The sequence below is a fragment of the Salmo salar genome, chromosome 26 (assembly GCF_965601325.2).
Source record: "Salmo salar chromosome 26, fSalSal1, whole genome shotgun sequence".
Classification (NCBI taxonomy): Eukaryota; Metazoa; Chordata; class Actinopteri; order Salmoniformes; family Salmonidae; genus Salmo; species Salmo salar.
Genome location: NC_138316.1, coordinates 39,426,418 through 39,443,861, shown reverse-complemented (window position 1 = coordinate 39,443,861; position 17,444 = coordinate 39,426,418). Strand labels below are relative to the sequence as shown.

Below are 17,444 nucleotides of genomic sequence, written 5' to 3'. Positions count from 1 at the left end.
GCTCCCTCTAATGTTCCATGTACATATACGTAATCTGTTACCTGCCATTGCGCTTTGACCATTCAATATCCAGACTGAATTCTACTGTAAAAATGGGGTGGTACCTTTTTCCATGTGTTGAACTCTCCTCTATCTCACTGAGCGTAAACAAACGATATGAACCCTGAACTCGAACTATACTAAACCCAAAAATTAAACATGAAAAGATCCAAAAGGGGGTTTTCCCACTAGCTAACATGCAGGGGATTTCAACTCTCCAATGTAGACTCTTAAGTCCGCATTGCCACTCAATAGCCTCATCCTTTATATATGTGGAAATTAAAATCAATAGAAGATTGAGGCTATTCCACCTAAAACCAAGCCTGGGCACCAATATAGGTTCACACATATCTCAGTCTGAGCTAAGGCGGCAGTTACTTTAGCAAGAAAAATAATAACAATACGAATGTCACTGAACAGGAGCACATGAGAACTTACACCCCTGTTTCATGATCAGATTAAAAATAAAATAAGACGTTATCCAATGCTGCGGAGGTGCAGCTTAAGGTTATTTACCCGAGAGAGTCAATAAACGCAGCAGCCTCTTCAGATGTGTAGAGTTTTTTAGGCGATCCGTTGACCATAATCTTCAATGTGGCCGGGTACAGCAGTGCGTAGTCGATCTTCATTCTCTTGAGTCGGGCCTTCACCTCATCAAACGCTTTGCGCCTTCGTACAACTGCTGTGGAATAATCATTGAAGAATGAGACCTTTGGACCTTTACGTTGACTACCATCAGAACCGATGTTTCTAGCCGCATCCATGACGCGCTGCTTGTCGGTAAAGTTGTGGAACTTTATAACCACTGGTCGTGGGCGCTGATTGGGACCAGGTATCGGTGCTTGAGAGCGATGTGCTCTGTCTAGCTTCACCCGACCAGCCTTAGTGTCCATTTGTAGGTAGCCAGGGATCCATTCCTCAAAAAATGTTACTGAACGTGTCCCTTCAGAATTTTCCGGGAGTCCCACAACACGTATATTGCATCTGCGTCCTCGATTATCCAAGTCGTCAATGTGCTCCGCCATTTCGCGCACCTGTTTCTCAAGTGCTTTTATCTTAGTGTCCATGGATGTAGTTGAAGTTTCCACAGTAGCAATTCTTCCTTCCGCCTCATCAACACGTTTGACAACCCTCTGTAGTTCAGCTGAATGGCCTGCTATTGCTTCCAGGACCGTTCTTATCTTAACATCGATCACTTTAGTAATGTTATCCGTCATCCTTTGAATCACCAGGTCCATTGTGCCTGGATCTGTAATGCTGTTAGATTCGCTAACGTTAGCTAGCTCCTCCTGCACATCTACATGGATGGCGGTTTTGGTCGACTTCTTAGTAGCTCTGTTGGGCATGTTGTCGGGGATTTTTGAGAAATAGTCGCCAAGACTCATTGTAGGGTAACTTATTTAGCCAATTCTACCACTTTTTCAAGCTAGGAGATTAATGAAAGAATATACATTTACGAATACCGCGTGAGCTCGCTGAAACACCGTGTTCTCTCTACGGCGCCATTTTGTTCCCCCCAGGTAAAACTGATTTAAGTTTCCCTGCATTAAAGTCCCCGGCCACTAGGAGCGCCGCCTCTGGATGAGCGTTTTCCTGTTTCCTTATGGCGGTATACAGCTCATTGAGTGCGGTCTTAGTGTCAGCATCGGTCTGTGGTGGTATGTAGACAGCTACGAAATATACAGATTAAAACTCTCTAGGTAGATAGTGTGGTCTACAGCTTATGATATACAGTGAGGGAAAAAAGTATTTGATCCCCTGCTGATTTTGTACGTTTGCCCACTGACAAAGAAATGATCAGTCTATAATTTTAATGGTAGGTTTATTTGAACAGTGAGAGACAGAATAACAACAAAAAAATCCAGAAAAACGCATGTCAAAAATGTTATAAATTGATTTGCATTTTAATGAGGGAAATAAGTATTTGACCCCCTCTCAATCAGAAAGATTTCTGGCTTCCAGGTGTCTTTTATACAGGTAACGAGCTGAGATTAGGAGCACACTCTTAAAGGGAGTGCTCCTAATCTCAGTTTGTGACCTGTATAAAAGACACCTGTCCACAGAAGCAATCAATCAATCAGATTCTAAACTCTCCACCATGGCCAAGACCAAAGAGCTCTCCAAGGATATCAGGGACAAGATTGTAGACCTACACAAGGCTGGAATGGGCTACAAGACCATCGCTAAGCAGCTTGGTGAGAAGGTGACAACAGTTGGTGCGATTATTCGCAAATGGAAGAAACACAAAAGAACTGTCAATCTCCCTCGGCCTGGGGCTCCATGTAAGATCTCACCTCGTGGAGTTGCAATGATCATGAGAACGGTGAGGAATCAGCCCAGAACTACACGGGAGGATATTGTCAATGATCTCAAGGCAGCTGGGACCATAGTCACCAAGAAAACAATTGGTAACACACTACGCTGTGAAGGACTGAAATCCTGCAGCGCCCGCAAGGGCCCCCTGCTCAAGAAAGCACATATACATGCCCGTCTGAAGTTTGCCAATGAACATCTGAATGATTCAGAGGACAACTGGGTGAAAGTGTTGTGGTCAGATGAGACCAAAATGGAGCTCTTTGGCATCAACGCAACTCGCCGTGTTTGGAGGAGGAGGAATGCTGCCTATTACCCCAAGAACACCATCCCCACCGTCAAACATGGAGGTGGAAACATTATGCTTTGGGGGTGTTTTTCTGCTAAGGGGATAGGACAACTTCACCGCATCAAAGGGACGATGGACGGGGCCATGTACCATCAAATCTTGGGTGAGAACCTCCTTCCCTCAGCCAGGGCATTGAAAATGGGTCGTGGATGGGTATTCCAGCATGACAATGACCCAAAACACACGGCCAAGGCAACAAAGGAGTGGCTCAAGAATAAGCACATTAAGGTCCTGGAGTGGCCTAGCCAATCTCCAGACCTTAATCCCATAGAAAATCTGTGGAGGGAGCTGAAGGTTTGAGTTGCCAAACGTCAGCCTCGAAACCTTAATGACTTGGAGAAGATCTGCAAAAAGGAGTGGGACAAAATCCCTTCTGAGATGTGTGCAAACCTGGTGGCCAACTACAAGAAACGTCTGACCTCTGTGATTGCCAACAAGGGTTTTGCCACCAAGTCATGTTTTGCAGAGGAGTCAAATACTTATTTCCCTCATTAAAATGCAAATCAATTTATAACATTTTTGACATGCGTTTTTCTGGATTTTTTGTTGTTATTCTGTCTCTCACTGTTCAAATAAACCTACCATTAAAATTATAGACTGATCATTTCTTTGTCAGTGGGCAAACGTACAAAATCAGCAGGGGATCAAATACTTTTTTCCCTCACTGTACTCTACCTCGAGACTTCCTTAGATATCGTGCACCAGCTGTTGTTCACAAATATACATAGACCGCCACCCCAACGTCTGTGATCTTTGATGATATCGTATGCGTGCCACACTACGCTCTAGTCACATAGTATCTCCCCCCACAAAAAAATTAAAACATATTCCTTTTTCCTACTCCTTTCTAAACTCAGTCTCTCTTTGTAGTCAATGAGTGTATGTTGTATAAACACTCTATGATGACAAGAGGCCAATCTATCATTCCTAAAGCCCCCTTCCCATTTCCGCTGCACTGACTGGGTCCTTCAGATGGGATTCTTAGCAGATTGTGGCTCCTTGTTCATGACATTAGGTTGAAACAGAGCACACATATTCCACAAAGGGGAATTAATGACCTCAGATAGCTCAATGCTAACTGTTCACCCACAGTTTGATCGTTAGCCAACTTCTTAGTGATATGGAGTTGGTATGTGCTCATTAAAAGATATGGCATGTGACTGATGTCAGTGTTTTATACCGTATGTTTCTTTTGTGGACATATTTATGCCCAGTATGTAAATGAATCCTGGTAAAACAGTGGTCCTACGTGGCAGTTTATGGTGTGAAATGCTATTCTCCTGAAGGTGTAAAATTAAAGTCCACATGTGGCTTCTGTGTGTGTGGAAATAGGAAACTAATATTTAAATGTAAAATATTTTGTCACCTCGTTTAGGGTATATTTTTTCTTTCCCAATCTGGCAGGTCAGAGGTCCATCAGATCGTGGCTTCCTGTAAGGGCTGTCTGAAGAGAGAGTGGACCAAAACGCAGCGGAGTTAGTGTTCATCATTTTTAATTATTAAAGAACACTATGCAAACAAAACAAGAAAAAACCGACAGCCAACAGTCCTGTCAGGTGCAAACACTAACAGAAACAATTACCCACAAAACCCAAAGGAAAAACATGCTCCTTATGTGTGACTCCCAATCAGCAACAATGAACTTCAGCTGTGCCTGATTGGGAGCCACACACGGCCCAAAACAAAGAAATACAAAAACATAGAAAAAGGAACATAGAACGCCCACCCAATGTAACACCCTGGCCTAACCAAAATAAAGAACAAAAAACCCCTCTCTATGACCAGGGCGTTACACTCCCTTTCAGTATTGATTATCTAGTGTCTGGCCAGATAATGGATCACAGTCATTGAACCGCTATCTAAGCAGACCACAGACACGCAGCATCTATCAAGATACACACAGGCGAGCACAGACAAACATGCACGTGAAAACACACACACACAGGGAGGCAGATCGTCATGGGAAATCATTCCGACTACGCCAAAGGTCATGTTTGATGCTTTGAGAGAAAACAAGTAATCAACTAGATGAACAACATAAGGTCTACATGTTTATTTTAGATGAAGTACATTGTGTGTGTGCAAGAGGTGTAGGGAGGAGTAGAATATTTAGGGGGGTCAGCATCATTGCATACTTCTATCATAACTCTGAAAAGTTATGATAGAATAGATCTGCTTCTCACCATTACAATTCTACACCAAGATAGACCACTGACTGGCACACTATGGCATACATTACAATTTAGGATTAGTTTACCACCCTCAAATCCTAACCTGAACCTTTCAAATAAAAAATATAATCAAATTTTATTTGTCGCATAGGCCAAATACAACAGGTGTACACCTTACAGTGAAATGCTTACTTACAAGCCCTTAAACCAACAATTTAAATAGTCTGGGTAGCTATTTGATTAGCTGTTCAGGAGTCTTATGGCTTGGGGGTAGAAGCTATTAAGAAGCCTTTTGGACCAAGACTTGGCGAGCCGGTACCTACATACAGGATAAAATGGCAAAACTGACCATATATCCGTTTTTTAGGGGAAACTTGGTGTTATTCCAGTGCTCACTCAAGCGAGGCACTCTTTGATGAGGTCACTGCTAGTCTGATAGATGAGCCCAGGGCAGGGGATTGGACAGTGGTTGGGGAGGTGAGGAGGACAGTGGGAACCAGAGGGAGAAAGTTGGGCGGCCATGTTGTGTGATGATGATCATGAGAGCGATTTACGTGATGGGTTAGGGTTAGTAGGTGAGTAGGCTACACTTGGCTGAGAAAACAGACACCTAAACTAAATCCTCTCCTAATACAGCCTTTTCTTTTCACACCCCCATAATGTCAAAGAGAGGACGGGTTCATCTCTGCCATTGCTATAGCTGATGTCATTGAGGACATTCCTTTATGCTGAATTTCTGAATAAGTCACACTCTGATAGCAGTGTGGCACAGCAAACCTAAATGATCTGCTACTCTGAAACAGTCATGTACCAACCATTTCCTGTGAACAAACTCTGACGATGAGTCACACACATACTGCAATAGCTAAATAGGCTGACTGACCAGTCATTTTCTACTGAAATGAACACTAACACTTCAATACACACACGCACACACACACACACACACACACACACACACGCACACAAACACACACACACACACACACACACACACACACCCACACACACAGACACAGACACAGACACAGACACACACACACACACACACACACACACGCAAGGGATATTAGGTCAGAGTGAGGTCAGCCTGGCTATGAGAAATAAGACAGACACATTATTACACTGTGGACCAAGTAATGTTTCAGTCCAATGAACCTGTAAGGCCATGCCTCGTAATGTCTGCGGCTTATACCCTGACCATTTTGCAGTCAAATTTTGGTTTAATTTTCAACTAACGTGAATTCAACCAAACATTTCACCAGATCATTGGATTTAGGTTAAAAGTTGGGTGGAAAAACATACAAAATTCCCTTACGTTGATGACTTTTTGCAAATCCAATCAGTTTTGCATGTTGATTCAACGTCATCGCTTTGAATTTCTTTGTTGAAATGACATGGAAACAACATTGATTCAACCAGTTTTTGCCCAGCGGGATCTAACCATAGGAAGACATGCCCTCTCTGTTACATACAGAGGATCATATCAAAACCTGGCGTTTTAATGCTTCTCCCAAAAAAGACAAACAATGTCTCGTATACATCTGGAGCTTCAAAACCATAAAAAATACACTTTTATTCTGCAGTTGAAATACAACAGGCACTTGACAACAGTTGTTAATCACCTAATGAAATGCTCAGAGTTACACAAGCAAGCACACTTTGGGAGTAGAAGCGGCCATAAATTCCTGGCTGTGACAGCCAAAGAGGGCAAGGAGAGAGTGAGGGGGGAGCTTGGTGCTTGGTACCAGGCACTCTCAGGCTGATGAGTGTTACACATTGTACAGGGGCCATGGTGAAACACTCCACCGACCATTTACCCGTAGCTCCCTATTTTAAGATCCTTATCCTACTAAACATAATAAAAATGAACTGGGTTGGTCTAAACTTGGTCTAAACTGTAACTGCAACGTGACATATCTGACTGGCAGACTATTCAGGAATTATGGTCTGGCTGCTCTCTCGCTCCATTTCATGATGTAAAATATTCCTGTAATCAAACAGGAATGACTTGTTATAAGCAAACTGTGACCTATGTGCAGTTCATATCTCATTGCTATTAGATAAGTTAAAAAGCAATTTCTATGCCACGTCAAAGTGTCTCAAATGGGCAACATACGTAGACATGAATTACAGCAAACTGCTCTACAGGTTATAGAGGAAACAATACTGTATGGCTGAGTAAAGTTGAGACAGTTAACAAACCAAGACTTGGTATCCAAGGTCAGGATAGTATCCGTTTTATGAGACAGTAAAGAGGAAAGAAGAGACCACCATTGTTTGGGTATGGAAGGTGCTTGGCTTTACTCTTAACCTGAAGATGTATGGCTTTACACCCCAATAGCTTGTAACCTGAGCCAGCTTTAGGGGCAATTGCATCTCCAGTTACTCTTAAGCCCCCCCACCTCAATCACTCCAGGGGAAAGTGGCCTGCCACTGCGGCTGACTAAATCACAGCATCCCACTTGATATACAGGCCCTGGTGCCATATCGCTGGGTCAGTGGGAGGGCTGTGTAAATGTGCTCCCCTCTGATGCTCACATTGTTTCCGGTGTCAACTCTGGGGAAAGTCATGGTGGTCCGAACAGAGAGGTAATTCAGCCAGATAACCTCTGTTCGAGGATCACCTCTACCACTGTAACTCTCAGCCAAGACATCCTGGGACTAGCCCCCAAGATGAGAGATTGATACCTGGATAAGAAGAGGAGAAAGGATGGCATGGACCATGGCAGTGGGTCTCGTTAACTTGTGACCCTGACCATACACTTTGAACCCTGTCTGTTCTTTTTGGAGTGCTCAAGCTGAGGTTATCCATTTCCAGATGGTGCATAAGTCATCTAGCAAAATAAACAGAATTATATGATTCCACTACCTGTTTCACACATTAAGTATCTCGGGAATTCTTATTGAAATCCTTCAATAAAAGTGTTTCTCAAAGAAACTGGTGCTTGGGGTTCCTGAGTGGCGCAGCGGTCTAAGGCACTGCATCTCAGTGCTAGAGGCGTCACTACAGACACCCTAGTTTGAATCCAGGCTGTATCACAACCGGCCGTGATTGGGAGTGCCATGGGGCGGTGCACAATTGGCCCAGCTAAGTTTGGCCGGTGTAGGCCATCATTCTAAATAAGAATTTGTTCTTAACTGACTTGACTAGTTAAATAATGGTTACGTTTAAAAATGTAACAACTGGTGGGGGGGAACAAAAACGAAATGGTTACATTGTATCATAATTACATTATCAAACACGAATAAACATTACATCGTTTGGTCGTATGGTGTAAATGTAGAGGTTAGGCTAGCTAAGCATTTTGTATGAAACAATATGAGAAAAAGTCCAGTCCAACTGAATTATCACTACGGTCGCTTTAACATGATGACCCGGAAGTGCATTATGTTTGCCGGTAGTAAAGCGTTTTCTTTTCCGGTGGCCTTAGCGGTAGTGCGAGCGTGGATTTGATCTAGGCTCACTAAAATAATTATAAAATGAGTGTCCCAGCATTTATCGACATAACCGAAGAGGACCAGGTACGATTGAAGTGTGTTAGTAATAGTTTTAAAAAAAGAATGAGCACACTCATGTCGATATGTAACGTTACGACAAAGGGTGACATGCCAGATAACATTAGCATGCTAATGTTAGCCATATAATGATTCAAAGACTATGGTCAGTACACTATCTAGTTAGCTTAGCTGTTTGTTAGCTAGCATGCTAACTTTACAACTGGTTCCATTTTCATCCCCAGTTAAATGGATCTAGATGTTCTCTTTGTAAACTGTAGCTATATCCCCGTGATTTGTGTTTACTTAATGCAACGTATTGCCAGCTGATGCATTTGTTTTACACGTAACTAGGAATGTACGTTAGGTAACTAGCTAACAGTTAATTGCAGTCTACAACATCAACAATTTGTATCAATGTTTGCACCCAATGTAGCTAGCTAACTGGTTAGAATAGTTGACTAGCTTTGGATGAAGACACAAGCTAGTTGTAATGTATAGATTAACTGCCAGCTGTAAGGCTTAGAGAAGGAAAATACGTCATTGTGCAGCCTTAATCAAATGTACAATTTAAATATCTCTAATGACAGCTGTTAAGTAGTGCATGTTTTGTTATTGGACTAAGTGTCATTGCTGTGTCTGTAGTTTGTTTAATCTGGGGTGTATTCATTAGTCTGATTCCGTTGAAAAACGTTTTATAACGGAAAACATTTACTGTTTACTCAAGGAACCAAACAGACAGAAATGGGAAAGTACTCAATAGAAGCTGTGGTTTTCTTTGCAGAAAGTTTTATGTTTGGTTTCACAGACAAAATGTTTTGCAACGGAATCCGACTAATAAATACACCCCTGTTCTTTTATAACGTGTTGTTGTTGACAGGCCTCAGAGCTCAGGGCCTACATCAAAGCCAAAGGAGCAGAGATCTCAGAGGAAAACTCAGAAGGCGGTCTCCATGTGGACCTGGCTCAAATCATCGAGGCCTGTGACGTCTGCCTCAAGGACGACGATAAAGGTGACTGACACCAGGGAAACGCTAACCTATAGCCAGTGGCACTTCCAAAGGACTGCTCACATTGGGGACGTATCCATGTAGAGAAGGCAAACATGCCCAAGGCATCTACAGATACACCTGTCTCTGCATGGTGTCAGCACACACATGAACTGTAAACTGTCCTCTCTCACTCTTGTATTTCTGTCTGTCAACCCCCTCCCCTTCCTTGTCTTGTGCCCTTAATTCATCTGCTCTTTCTACCTCTGCTGTTTTTCTTTCCATCTCCCTACCCATCCTGCCCTTTTGTTTTCTCCTGGACCCCCACTTATGTTCGTTTTTTTTCTGTTTCCTCCTAAAAGAGGCTTGTATGAATGATTCTTGAATCATGATGAATGGTGTCATTGTGATTGATAGTTGTCTCTCTCTCTCCTCTCTGTAGAAGTGGAGAGTGTGATGAACAGCATAGTGTCACTGCTACTCATCCTGGAGGCGGAGAAACAGGAGACCCTGATCGAGAGTCTGTGTGAGAAGCTGGTCAAGTCCCGAGAGGGAGAGAGGCCTTCCCTCAGGATGCAGCTGTAAGTCCACACATTCATCTATCTCTGTTCTCTACTAGTCTTCCCTGACCGGTGAAGTATGCAGCCACCCACTCTAGATGCCTGGATCACTAGGACATAGTTAATGGAGTCAGCGACCAAAGATTTGGGTTTGTTTATGCACTATGGAAGAAGTGGGACCCTTGTAAACACTAACCGTAAGCCATGTCTTAATGGTCAAGTTAACGTGTATGGTTTTGGTTGTGTAGGCTGAGTAACCTGTTCCATGGTATGGATGAGACGGCCCCAGTGAGGTACACAGTCTACTGCAGCCTCATCAAGGTAGCAACCACCTGCAACGCCATCGCTTTCATCCCCACGGACCTCGACCAGGTACGCTCACTGTGCACACTCGCCATACACTGTCACTCTCACCGTGCACACTCGCCATACACTGTCACTCTCACCGTGCACACTCGCCATACACTGTCACTCTCACCGTGCACACTCGCCATACACTGTCACTCTCACCGTGCACACTCGCCATACACTGTCACTCTCACCGTGCACACTCGCCATACACTGTCACTCTCACCGTGCACACTCGCCATACACTGTCACTCTCACCGTGCACACTCGCCATACACTGTCACTCTCACCGTGCACACTCGCCATACACTGTCACTCTCACCGTGCACACTCGCCATACACTGTCACTCTCACCGTGCACACTCGCCATACACTGTCACTCTCACCGTGCACACTCGCCATACATGTCACTCTCACCGTGCACACTCGCCATACACGGTCACTCTCACCGTGCACACTCGCCATACACGGTCACTCTCACCGATGTGCTAATCTAATTTGCTCAGACCACGCTTTACCGGTCACATGTAAGGGCTCTGTGCAGGAACAAGACATTGTAGAGGAAGGAGGATTGACGTTTTCATGGCTCTGCTTGTGTGTTTGTGGTTCAGGTGCGTAAGTGGATCACAGACTGGAACCTGAACACAGAGAAGAAACACACACTGCTAAGGCTGGTGTACGAGGCCCTGGTCGAATGTAAGAAGAGGTAACTAACTACACACAGTCTGGTGCCTGGTGGTGTCATCGACACAGTCTGGTGCCTGGTGGTGTCATCGACACAGTCTGGTGCCTGGTGGTGTCATCGACACAGTCTGGTGCCTGGTGGTGTCATCGACACAGTCTGGTGCCTGGTGGTGTCATCGACACAGTCTGGTGCCTGGTGGTGTCATCGACACAGCCTGGTGGTGTCATCGACACAGCCTGGTGGTGTCATCGACACAGCCTGGTGGTGTCATCGACACAGCCTGGTGGTGTCATCGACACAGCCTGGTGGTGTCATCGACACAGCCTGGTGGTGTCATCGACACAGCCTGGTGGTGTCATCGACACAGCCTGGTGGTGTCATCGACACAGCCTGGTGGTGTCATCGACACAGCCTGGTGGTGTCATCGACACAGCCTGGTGGTGTCATCGACACAGCCTGGTGCCTGGTGGTGTCATCGACACAGCCTGGTGCCTGGTGGTGTCATCGACCCAGCCTGGTGGTGTCATCGACACATTCACTCTGTTATGATTGTTTTCTATATTTTTCTAAAAGTAATTCGTCAGTACAATGGGATATGTGTTGTTTATCTGCAATGTTTGTATTTTTCTTGAGCTGGCCCTTGTGTCACTGGGTGTGTGTGTTCCTCTGCAGCGAGGCTGCAGCTAAGGTGATGGTGGAGCTGCTGGGGAGTTACACAGAGGACAACGCCTCACAAGCACGCGTTGATGCCCACAGGTACACACATACACACCTCTATCCTCCTGTTATTGTTATCCTACCATCATAACTACAAGATCTGATACGTGACTGGCTGTCTGTGCTGTCACTCACCCCTCTGTGGTTCCTCCCTCCAGATGCATTGTACGAGCCCTGAAAGACCCCAACACCTTCCTGTTGGACCACCTCCTGGCCCTGAAACCTGTCCGCTTCCTAGAGGGAGAACTCCTCCACGATGTGAGTACTGAAGCCCAGCTCAGGGAACAGCTCATCCTACTGTTAACAAGGCTGTGACATTTGAACACTGTTGTTGGCGCCACAGCGGAGGATTTAATAGGTTCATATTAATCCATTCATAACAATGATGCTACATTATTACCTGGTTGTTTTAACAGTGACTACATTGCCTTACGCTTCCCTCTCTCTCTCTCTCTCTCCTTCGTTCACAGCTCCTAACCATTTTTGTGAGTGCAAAGCTAGCTGCCTACGTGAAGTTTTACCAGAGCAACAAAGACTTTATCGATTCCCTCGGTGAGTGATCAAGACTCAATGGGGCTACCTGGCGGCTAGTGACCTGACTGCAGAGATCAAATCCCCCCGGGGGGGACACCCTGCCTAGCCTAAACTGCTGACCTCTGTGGATACAGGGTTGGAATGTGTGTGTGTCAGCAGCGTCTCTGTCCACACACACACACACACTGCTGAGAACGTAGTGGTCCAATTAACATGGTTGGTCCTCCCACATAAGTCAGGTGGTATTGGCTGTCACTGCAGACATGGTGGTGTTTGTGTTAATATGCCTGGTCACTGTAGTTCCACACTGCTGGGCACAGAGGCAATTAGCCAAGGGACCCTCCCTGAGTCAAGTGGAATTGAGTGTGTTGTGTGTTCATCACAGAATGATTACCTCTTGGAGTTTCCCTCCACGGTCTCCCTGAGAGTTTGATCCTTAGTCAGTTACATTCTTAATCACCCAGCCAACTGGCAATTAATGTGCATTCAGTAATTCTAGTTAATGATCTCATAATTAATGTTACCTAAGAGTTGGTGACCTGTCATTGATTATCTATTTCATTGTCATGTCTTGTTATTCCTGTGTTTTAATAACTCTTCCTGTCCCCAGGTGTCAACCATGTTAGTCCTGTCCCCGGGTGTCAACCGTGTTAGTCCTGTCCCCAGGTGTCAACCATGTTAGTCCTGTCCCCGGGTGTCAACCGTGTTAGTCCTGTCCCCGGGTGTCAACCGTGTTAGTCCTGTCCCCGGGTGTCAACCGTGTTAGTCCTGTCCCCGGGTGTCAACCGTGTTAGTCCTGTCCCCGGGTGTCAACCGTGTTAGTCCTGTCCCCGGGTGTCAACCGTGTTAGTCCTGTCCCCGGGTCTCAACCATGATGTTAGTCCTGTCAACCATGATGTTAGTCCTGTGTTTTATTGACTGTCTTCCTGTCCCCAGGTCTCAACCATGAGCAGAACATGGCTAAGATGCGTCTGCTGACGTTCATGGGCATGGCGGTGGAGTTTAAAGAGATCTCCTTTGACACCATGCAGCAGGAGCTGCAGTTAGAAGAAGACCAAGTAGAAGCCTTCGTCATCGACGGTACCAACACCACCTCAAATCCAATCTGACCCACACACACTCTCTCTAATAATACTATACTCCCCTCTGACAACGCTGGAATTCCCCCTCAATGCAACAGTCCACCTAACATCTATAAACACAAAAAGTTCAAACGGTAAAAACAGGATGTTGTCTGTAGATGTATTTTTTTGACAAATTGAGGAACCAAACTGTCACAGGAGCAGACATGTAGGAGTTGGTGTCCTTATTGTTACTGTGACGTTGGTCGCCCTCTCAGAAGTCTGTAATGTGTTTGAGGGTTGCCTTGACACACGGATACTCCCTCTGGTCTGCCGCCCACCTCTCTCAATGTCTTCCTGTCTCTTTTGTCTGTAGCCGTTCGGACTAAGATGGTGTACTGCAAGATTGACCAGACACAGCGAAAGGTTATCGTGAGGTAAGCCAAAATTAATATATATCTTTTTTTAAACGTGGCATTCTAATCAAGCGTATTCTGCGATGTTAGCGGCTGCGTTTGGCAGGCTAAAGCTGTGTCGTATTCATTAAGGCGCAATGTAGCGAAACATTTTGCAACAGAAAAGGGAAACTGGCCCTCACCTTTTTCAGTCCTTTTTCTTCCGTTTGGTACCTAATGAATATGACCTGTAATAGACTCTTTACTGTGTAGCAATCAGCTCAAGGTTTCTGACAACCGTTCTTCAGAGCTCCCCACTATAAAACCATAGAGTTGGTCTTTGTTCTTGTGTTGCTGTACAGAAATACTGTTATTCACTGTTGGAGGCTTTTTGTTGCCAGTTGAGTAAAAATGCTATTGTTGATGGGTTTCCGCAAAGGAAATCTAGACATCTATTTTTATTCTGTGCTACAAAGCAGGTTCCGTTTGACTCTGATCTGATTGGTGCTTACGGTTGTGGTATGTTCTATGCAGACCTATTAATCATAGGGTTTGGTTGTGTGTGACGAGGAAAATGTCTTCCCTCTAGGTACTTCAGACGTATTAGGCACTACTTTGTCAGAGGGAGACTCAAAGCTCTGAGATTTCCAATGATACCTTTCAGGGTTGCCAGGTATGGCATTATGCTCCCCTTTCCCTAACCATGTGTCTCCATCTCTGCCCCCATCAGTCACAGCACACACCGCACCTTCGGCAAGCAGCAGTGGCAGCAGCTCTACGACAGTCTCAGCTCCTGGAAGGGCAATTTGGCAACTGTGAAGACCAGCCTCCAGACCCTGTCCCCCTCCGCCTAAGATCTCTCTCTCCAAAACCCCCTCTCCTTTGTCAAACTCCCTTGGTTGAATCTTCTGTCACCATTTTTATATTCACCCAATAAAAGACTAATTGGTTGTTTTGCTTGTCTTAATAGCAGATGTAAATCATGTCTAGCTGTTTACAGCGGTAAGTGGTAGCGCAGAAGTTTCAGCATTACATGCTAACATCACCAGTGACCGTGTTCTCCAGAGAAGCTGCTGTCTGTAGTGTAAATGGTTGCTCTTCACCTGGCGACCCGGAGCATCTGGCTCTAGTTAGACCCAGAGTGGCAATGTGAGATGGTGGGGTGACGGGGCCTGTTACTGAGGGTGACAAATGGGTCACCTGATTAAGAACTTTATAGACCCTACTCTTATCAATGCTATCAACCTGACTCCTCAGCTGAGGTCAGAGCAGTGTTCTTTTCAGCGCTAGCTTTTTAGACGAGGTGTATGGAAACTGATCCAGTGTCAGTTTGATGTTACACAGGTTAGGAATACTGTGTCCTATCTCAATGGTCTCCCACCTCTAATACAAAGCAGTTAAATGATTTCACTCGATGAAACATTTACTGTAATATTTATGGTATGACTGGTCTTTATCTGTGCCACTTCCACAGAAGACTAGCGACTGGCGTTGATCACATTCTGTGCACTAGCCTGGTCCATCTTATTTCATGCAAAACGTCAACAGGAAAGGTTAAAACACTTCAACAGCCCTGGACACTGTTGGACAATTCTGAATGATAAAAGAGAAAATGTCCACCAAATACACTAATGAGCTGACCAGAATGGAATTCCACTCCCTCCTAATACTGTAAGAGGACAAATGATTGGCTGTTACACTGGTGTGTTAAAATCTGATCTCTAGCAGCATTCCAGAGCATTAGGTTCTGAACTGTGCTGATGTGTGTGTTGGATCAGGCATTTAGATATAAAAGGGTTCTCTCAAAGTTCTCTCCCTCAGGGACTGATGAAATGTAGTTGAGGAAGCACAGAAGTAGTGTCAAATCAACTTATTGCTAAAACACCACTGCTGCCATACTTTTGACAACAAATTGCACGATAACGTGCCTTTACATTGTAATGGAGTTTTTCCCAAAATATTTTGCATCACTGCACATTTCATTAAGACAGCAGAAATACAATGGTTATTTGTCAGTCAAAACAAAGTTTACTTTGAAGAGAGCATGAGGAAGGGTGCAACACCATTGTTTGCCAGTCTACTGGGTAGAGCCAAAACCAAACGGCAACCTGTGTGTTAATGGTGATGTCACAGCTCTGGCCCAGCAGCGTCTGCAGAAGCTCAAGGCTCACTCCTATCCCAGAGTCCTCTGGGAGAAGCATCCCCTGGTCTTATCAGAGGGAGTAAATCACACCACTCCTCATCATGGTCACCACCAGCAAGGTGGGGTACAGAGAAAGCAGGTTTAGACTAATGTGGTGAGACAGAGTTAGGTTTACTGAACACTGTGGAAGTCCCCATTAACCTGCCCCACATCTCTCTGTATGAGTCGGTCTCCATCTGTCTATCTATCCTGCTCTACCCCCATATCCTTCTCTTTCTCTCCCTCTCTCTGCTTTAAGTGTGTATGTACTGACATGTATGTGTAACTGATAGATGAATACACACACACACTACATGTAAATGTTTTAAAGGTATGTAACTTGTAAAGCCTTTTGTCTGTAATGTATTTGTCATTATATGTCGAACCCCAGTAAGACTAGCTGTTACTGATGAGGATCCTAATCAAATAAAACAAATCTCAAATCTTTCTCCCTCTCTGTTTTCCTTTCTCTCTGTTTCCCTCTCTCTTTCTATCCCGCTCTCTCCCAATCTCTGTTTCCCTTTCTCTCTCTCTCTGTTCCCCTCTCTCTTTCTCTCCCTCTCTTTCTCCCTCTATCTCTCTTTATCTCCCTCTCTCTCCCAATCTCTGTTTCCCTCTCTTTCTCTCCCTCTATCTCTCCCAATCTCTGTTTCCCTTTCTCTCCCTCTCTTCCTTGAACTCTGTTTCTCTATTTTCTCTCGTCCTTTCTCCCCTCTCACTCTCTCTAATTTGTCTCTCAGGCCCTAAGTTACTGCTTCATGGATGGTGTGTCATGTGAGATCTCCCAGCTGTAACTTTCACGTCATTCTCCAGTTGGTTTATCTGCTCTCATGACCCGTCTTATCACGTTTGGAAGCTGGTAGTTCCATGCAGTTCAGTGCTGAAAAGCAAATGAGCTGATACTCCTATGGTAACATGGCTACTCACCATAAAACAGTTTGAAGGTGAATTTGATCTCTTGTGTGTTATGTGAAATGCGTGTACTCCACTAAATATGAACAATATGCATGTGGACAGCAGTGACTTTTAGAATGCTAAACAGTTCATTATGCCTTAAAGACTATGGATGTGCGTAAGAAGACAGACTCTCAACTGATCATGCTGACTTGGAATTTTCCCACCGCTGAGAATATTATCACTTTTCCAGAGCATAGTGCTCAATCATCACAGCCTTGCCTCAGAGTGCATGTTTAAAGCCTTTCTGTAATATCATCTAGCGTCAGACAGATAAAGTCAGGAATTTCACTTTTGCATCAGCCTTTCATTCTCTGTATGAACATTCCTTATAGCAAATCTAAAGCCCTGACAGTGTCCAGACACACAGCAGAACACAGGACAAGAGAAGACATCCTATTAACTTTCAGTTAGCACCATCTCTCTTTATGTCTATCTCTCTCTCTCGCCATATCACTACCATATCACTACCATATCACTACTTTACATAAACAGTGGCCTAGCACCCATGATGGAGATAAACCTATTTAGACAGAGTGCACAAGACAAACACAAGTGTAAGGACACCGGCAGGAGTGTTGACCTGGCAGGAGCAGGCTATTTGCTCTGATAATAACACTAACACGTTACATCAGCCTTAGCAGAAACC

At 44.7% G+C, this 17,444-nt stretch overlaps 1 protein-coding gene across 1 annotated transcript; it reads left to right on the top strand.

Annotated features, from left to right (window-relative positions):
• Positions 1 to 8,265: 8,265 nt before the first annotated feature.
• Positions 8,266 to 14,609, top strand: LOC106562606 (eukaryotic translation initiation factor 3 subunit M). The gene is made up of 11 exons (XM_045708479.2): positions 8,266 to 8,397; positions 9,251 to 9,383; positions 9,802 to 9,940; positions 10,168 to 10,291; positions 10,879 to 10,973; positions 11,625 to 11,708; positions 11,828 to 11,927; positions 12,140 to 12,221; positions 13,140 to 13,283; positions 13,641 to 13,701; positions 14,390 to 14,609. Exons 1-11 carry the CDS (start codon positions 8,356 to 8,358, stop codon positions 14,511 to 14,513), a joined length of 1,128 nt encoding a protein of 375 aa, XP_045564435.1. The 5' UTR covers positions 8,266 to 8,355; the 3' UTR covers positions 14,514 to 14,609.
• Positions 14,610 to 17,444: the final 2,835 nt, after the last annotated feature.

Excerpts from the sequence above, each read along its gene's own strand:
- LOC106562606 (XM_045708479.2), top strand. The coding sequence starts at position 8,356 with ATGAGTGTCCCAGCATTTATCGACATAACCGAAGAGGACCAG. Across the intron at positions 11,928-12,139 it reads AGGGAGAACTCCTCCACGAT|CTCCTAACCATTTTTGTGAG; the intron begins GTGAGTACTGAA and ends CTTCGTTCACAG. Across the intron at positions 13,702-14,389 it reads CAGCGAAAGGTTATCGTGAG|TCACAGCACACACCGCACCT; the intron begins GTAAGCCAAAAT and ends TGCCCCCATCAG.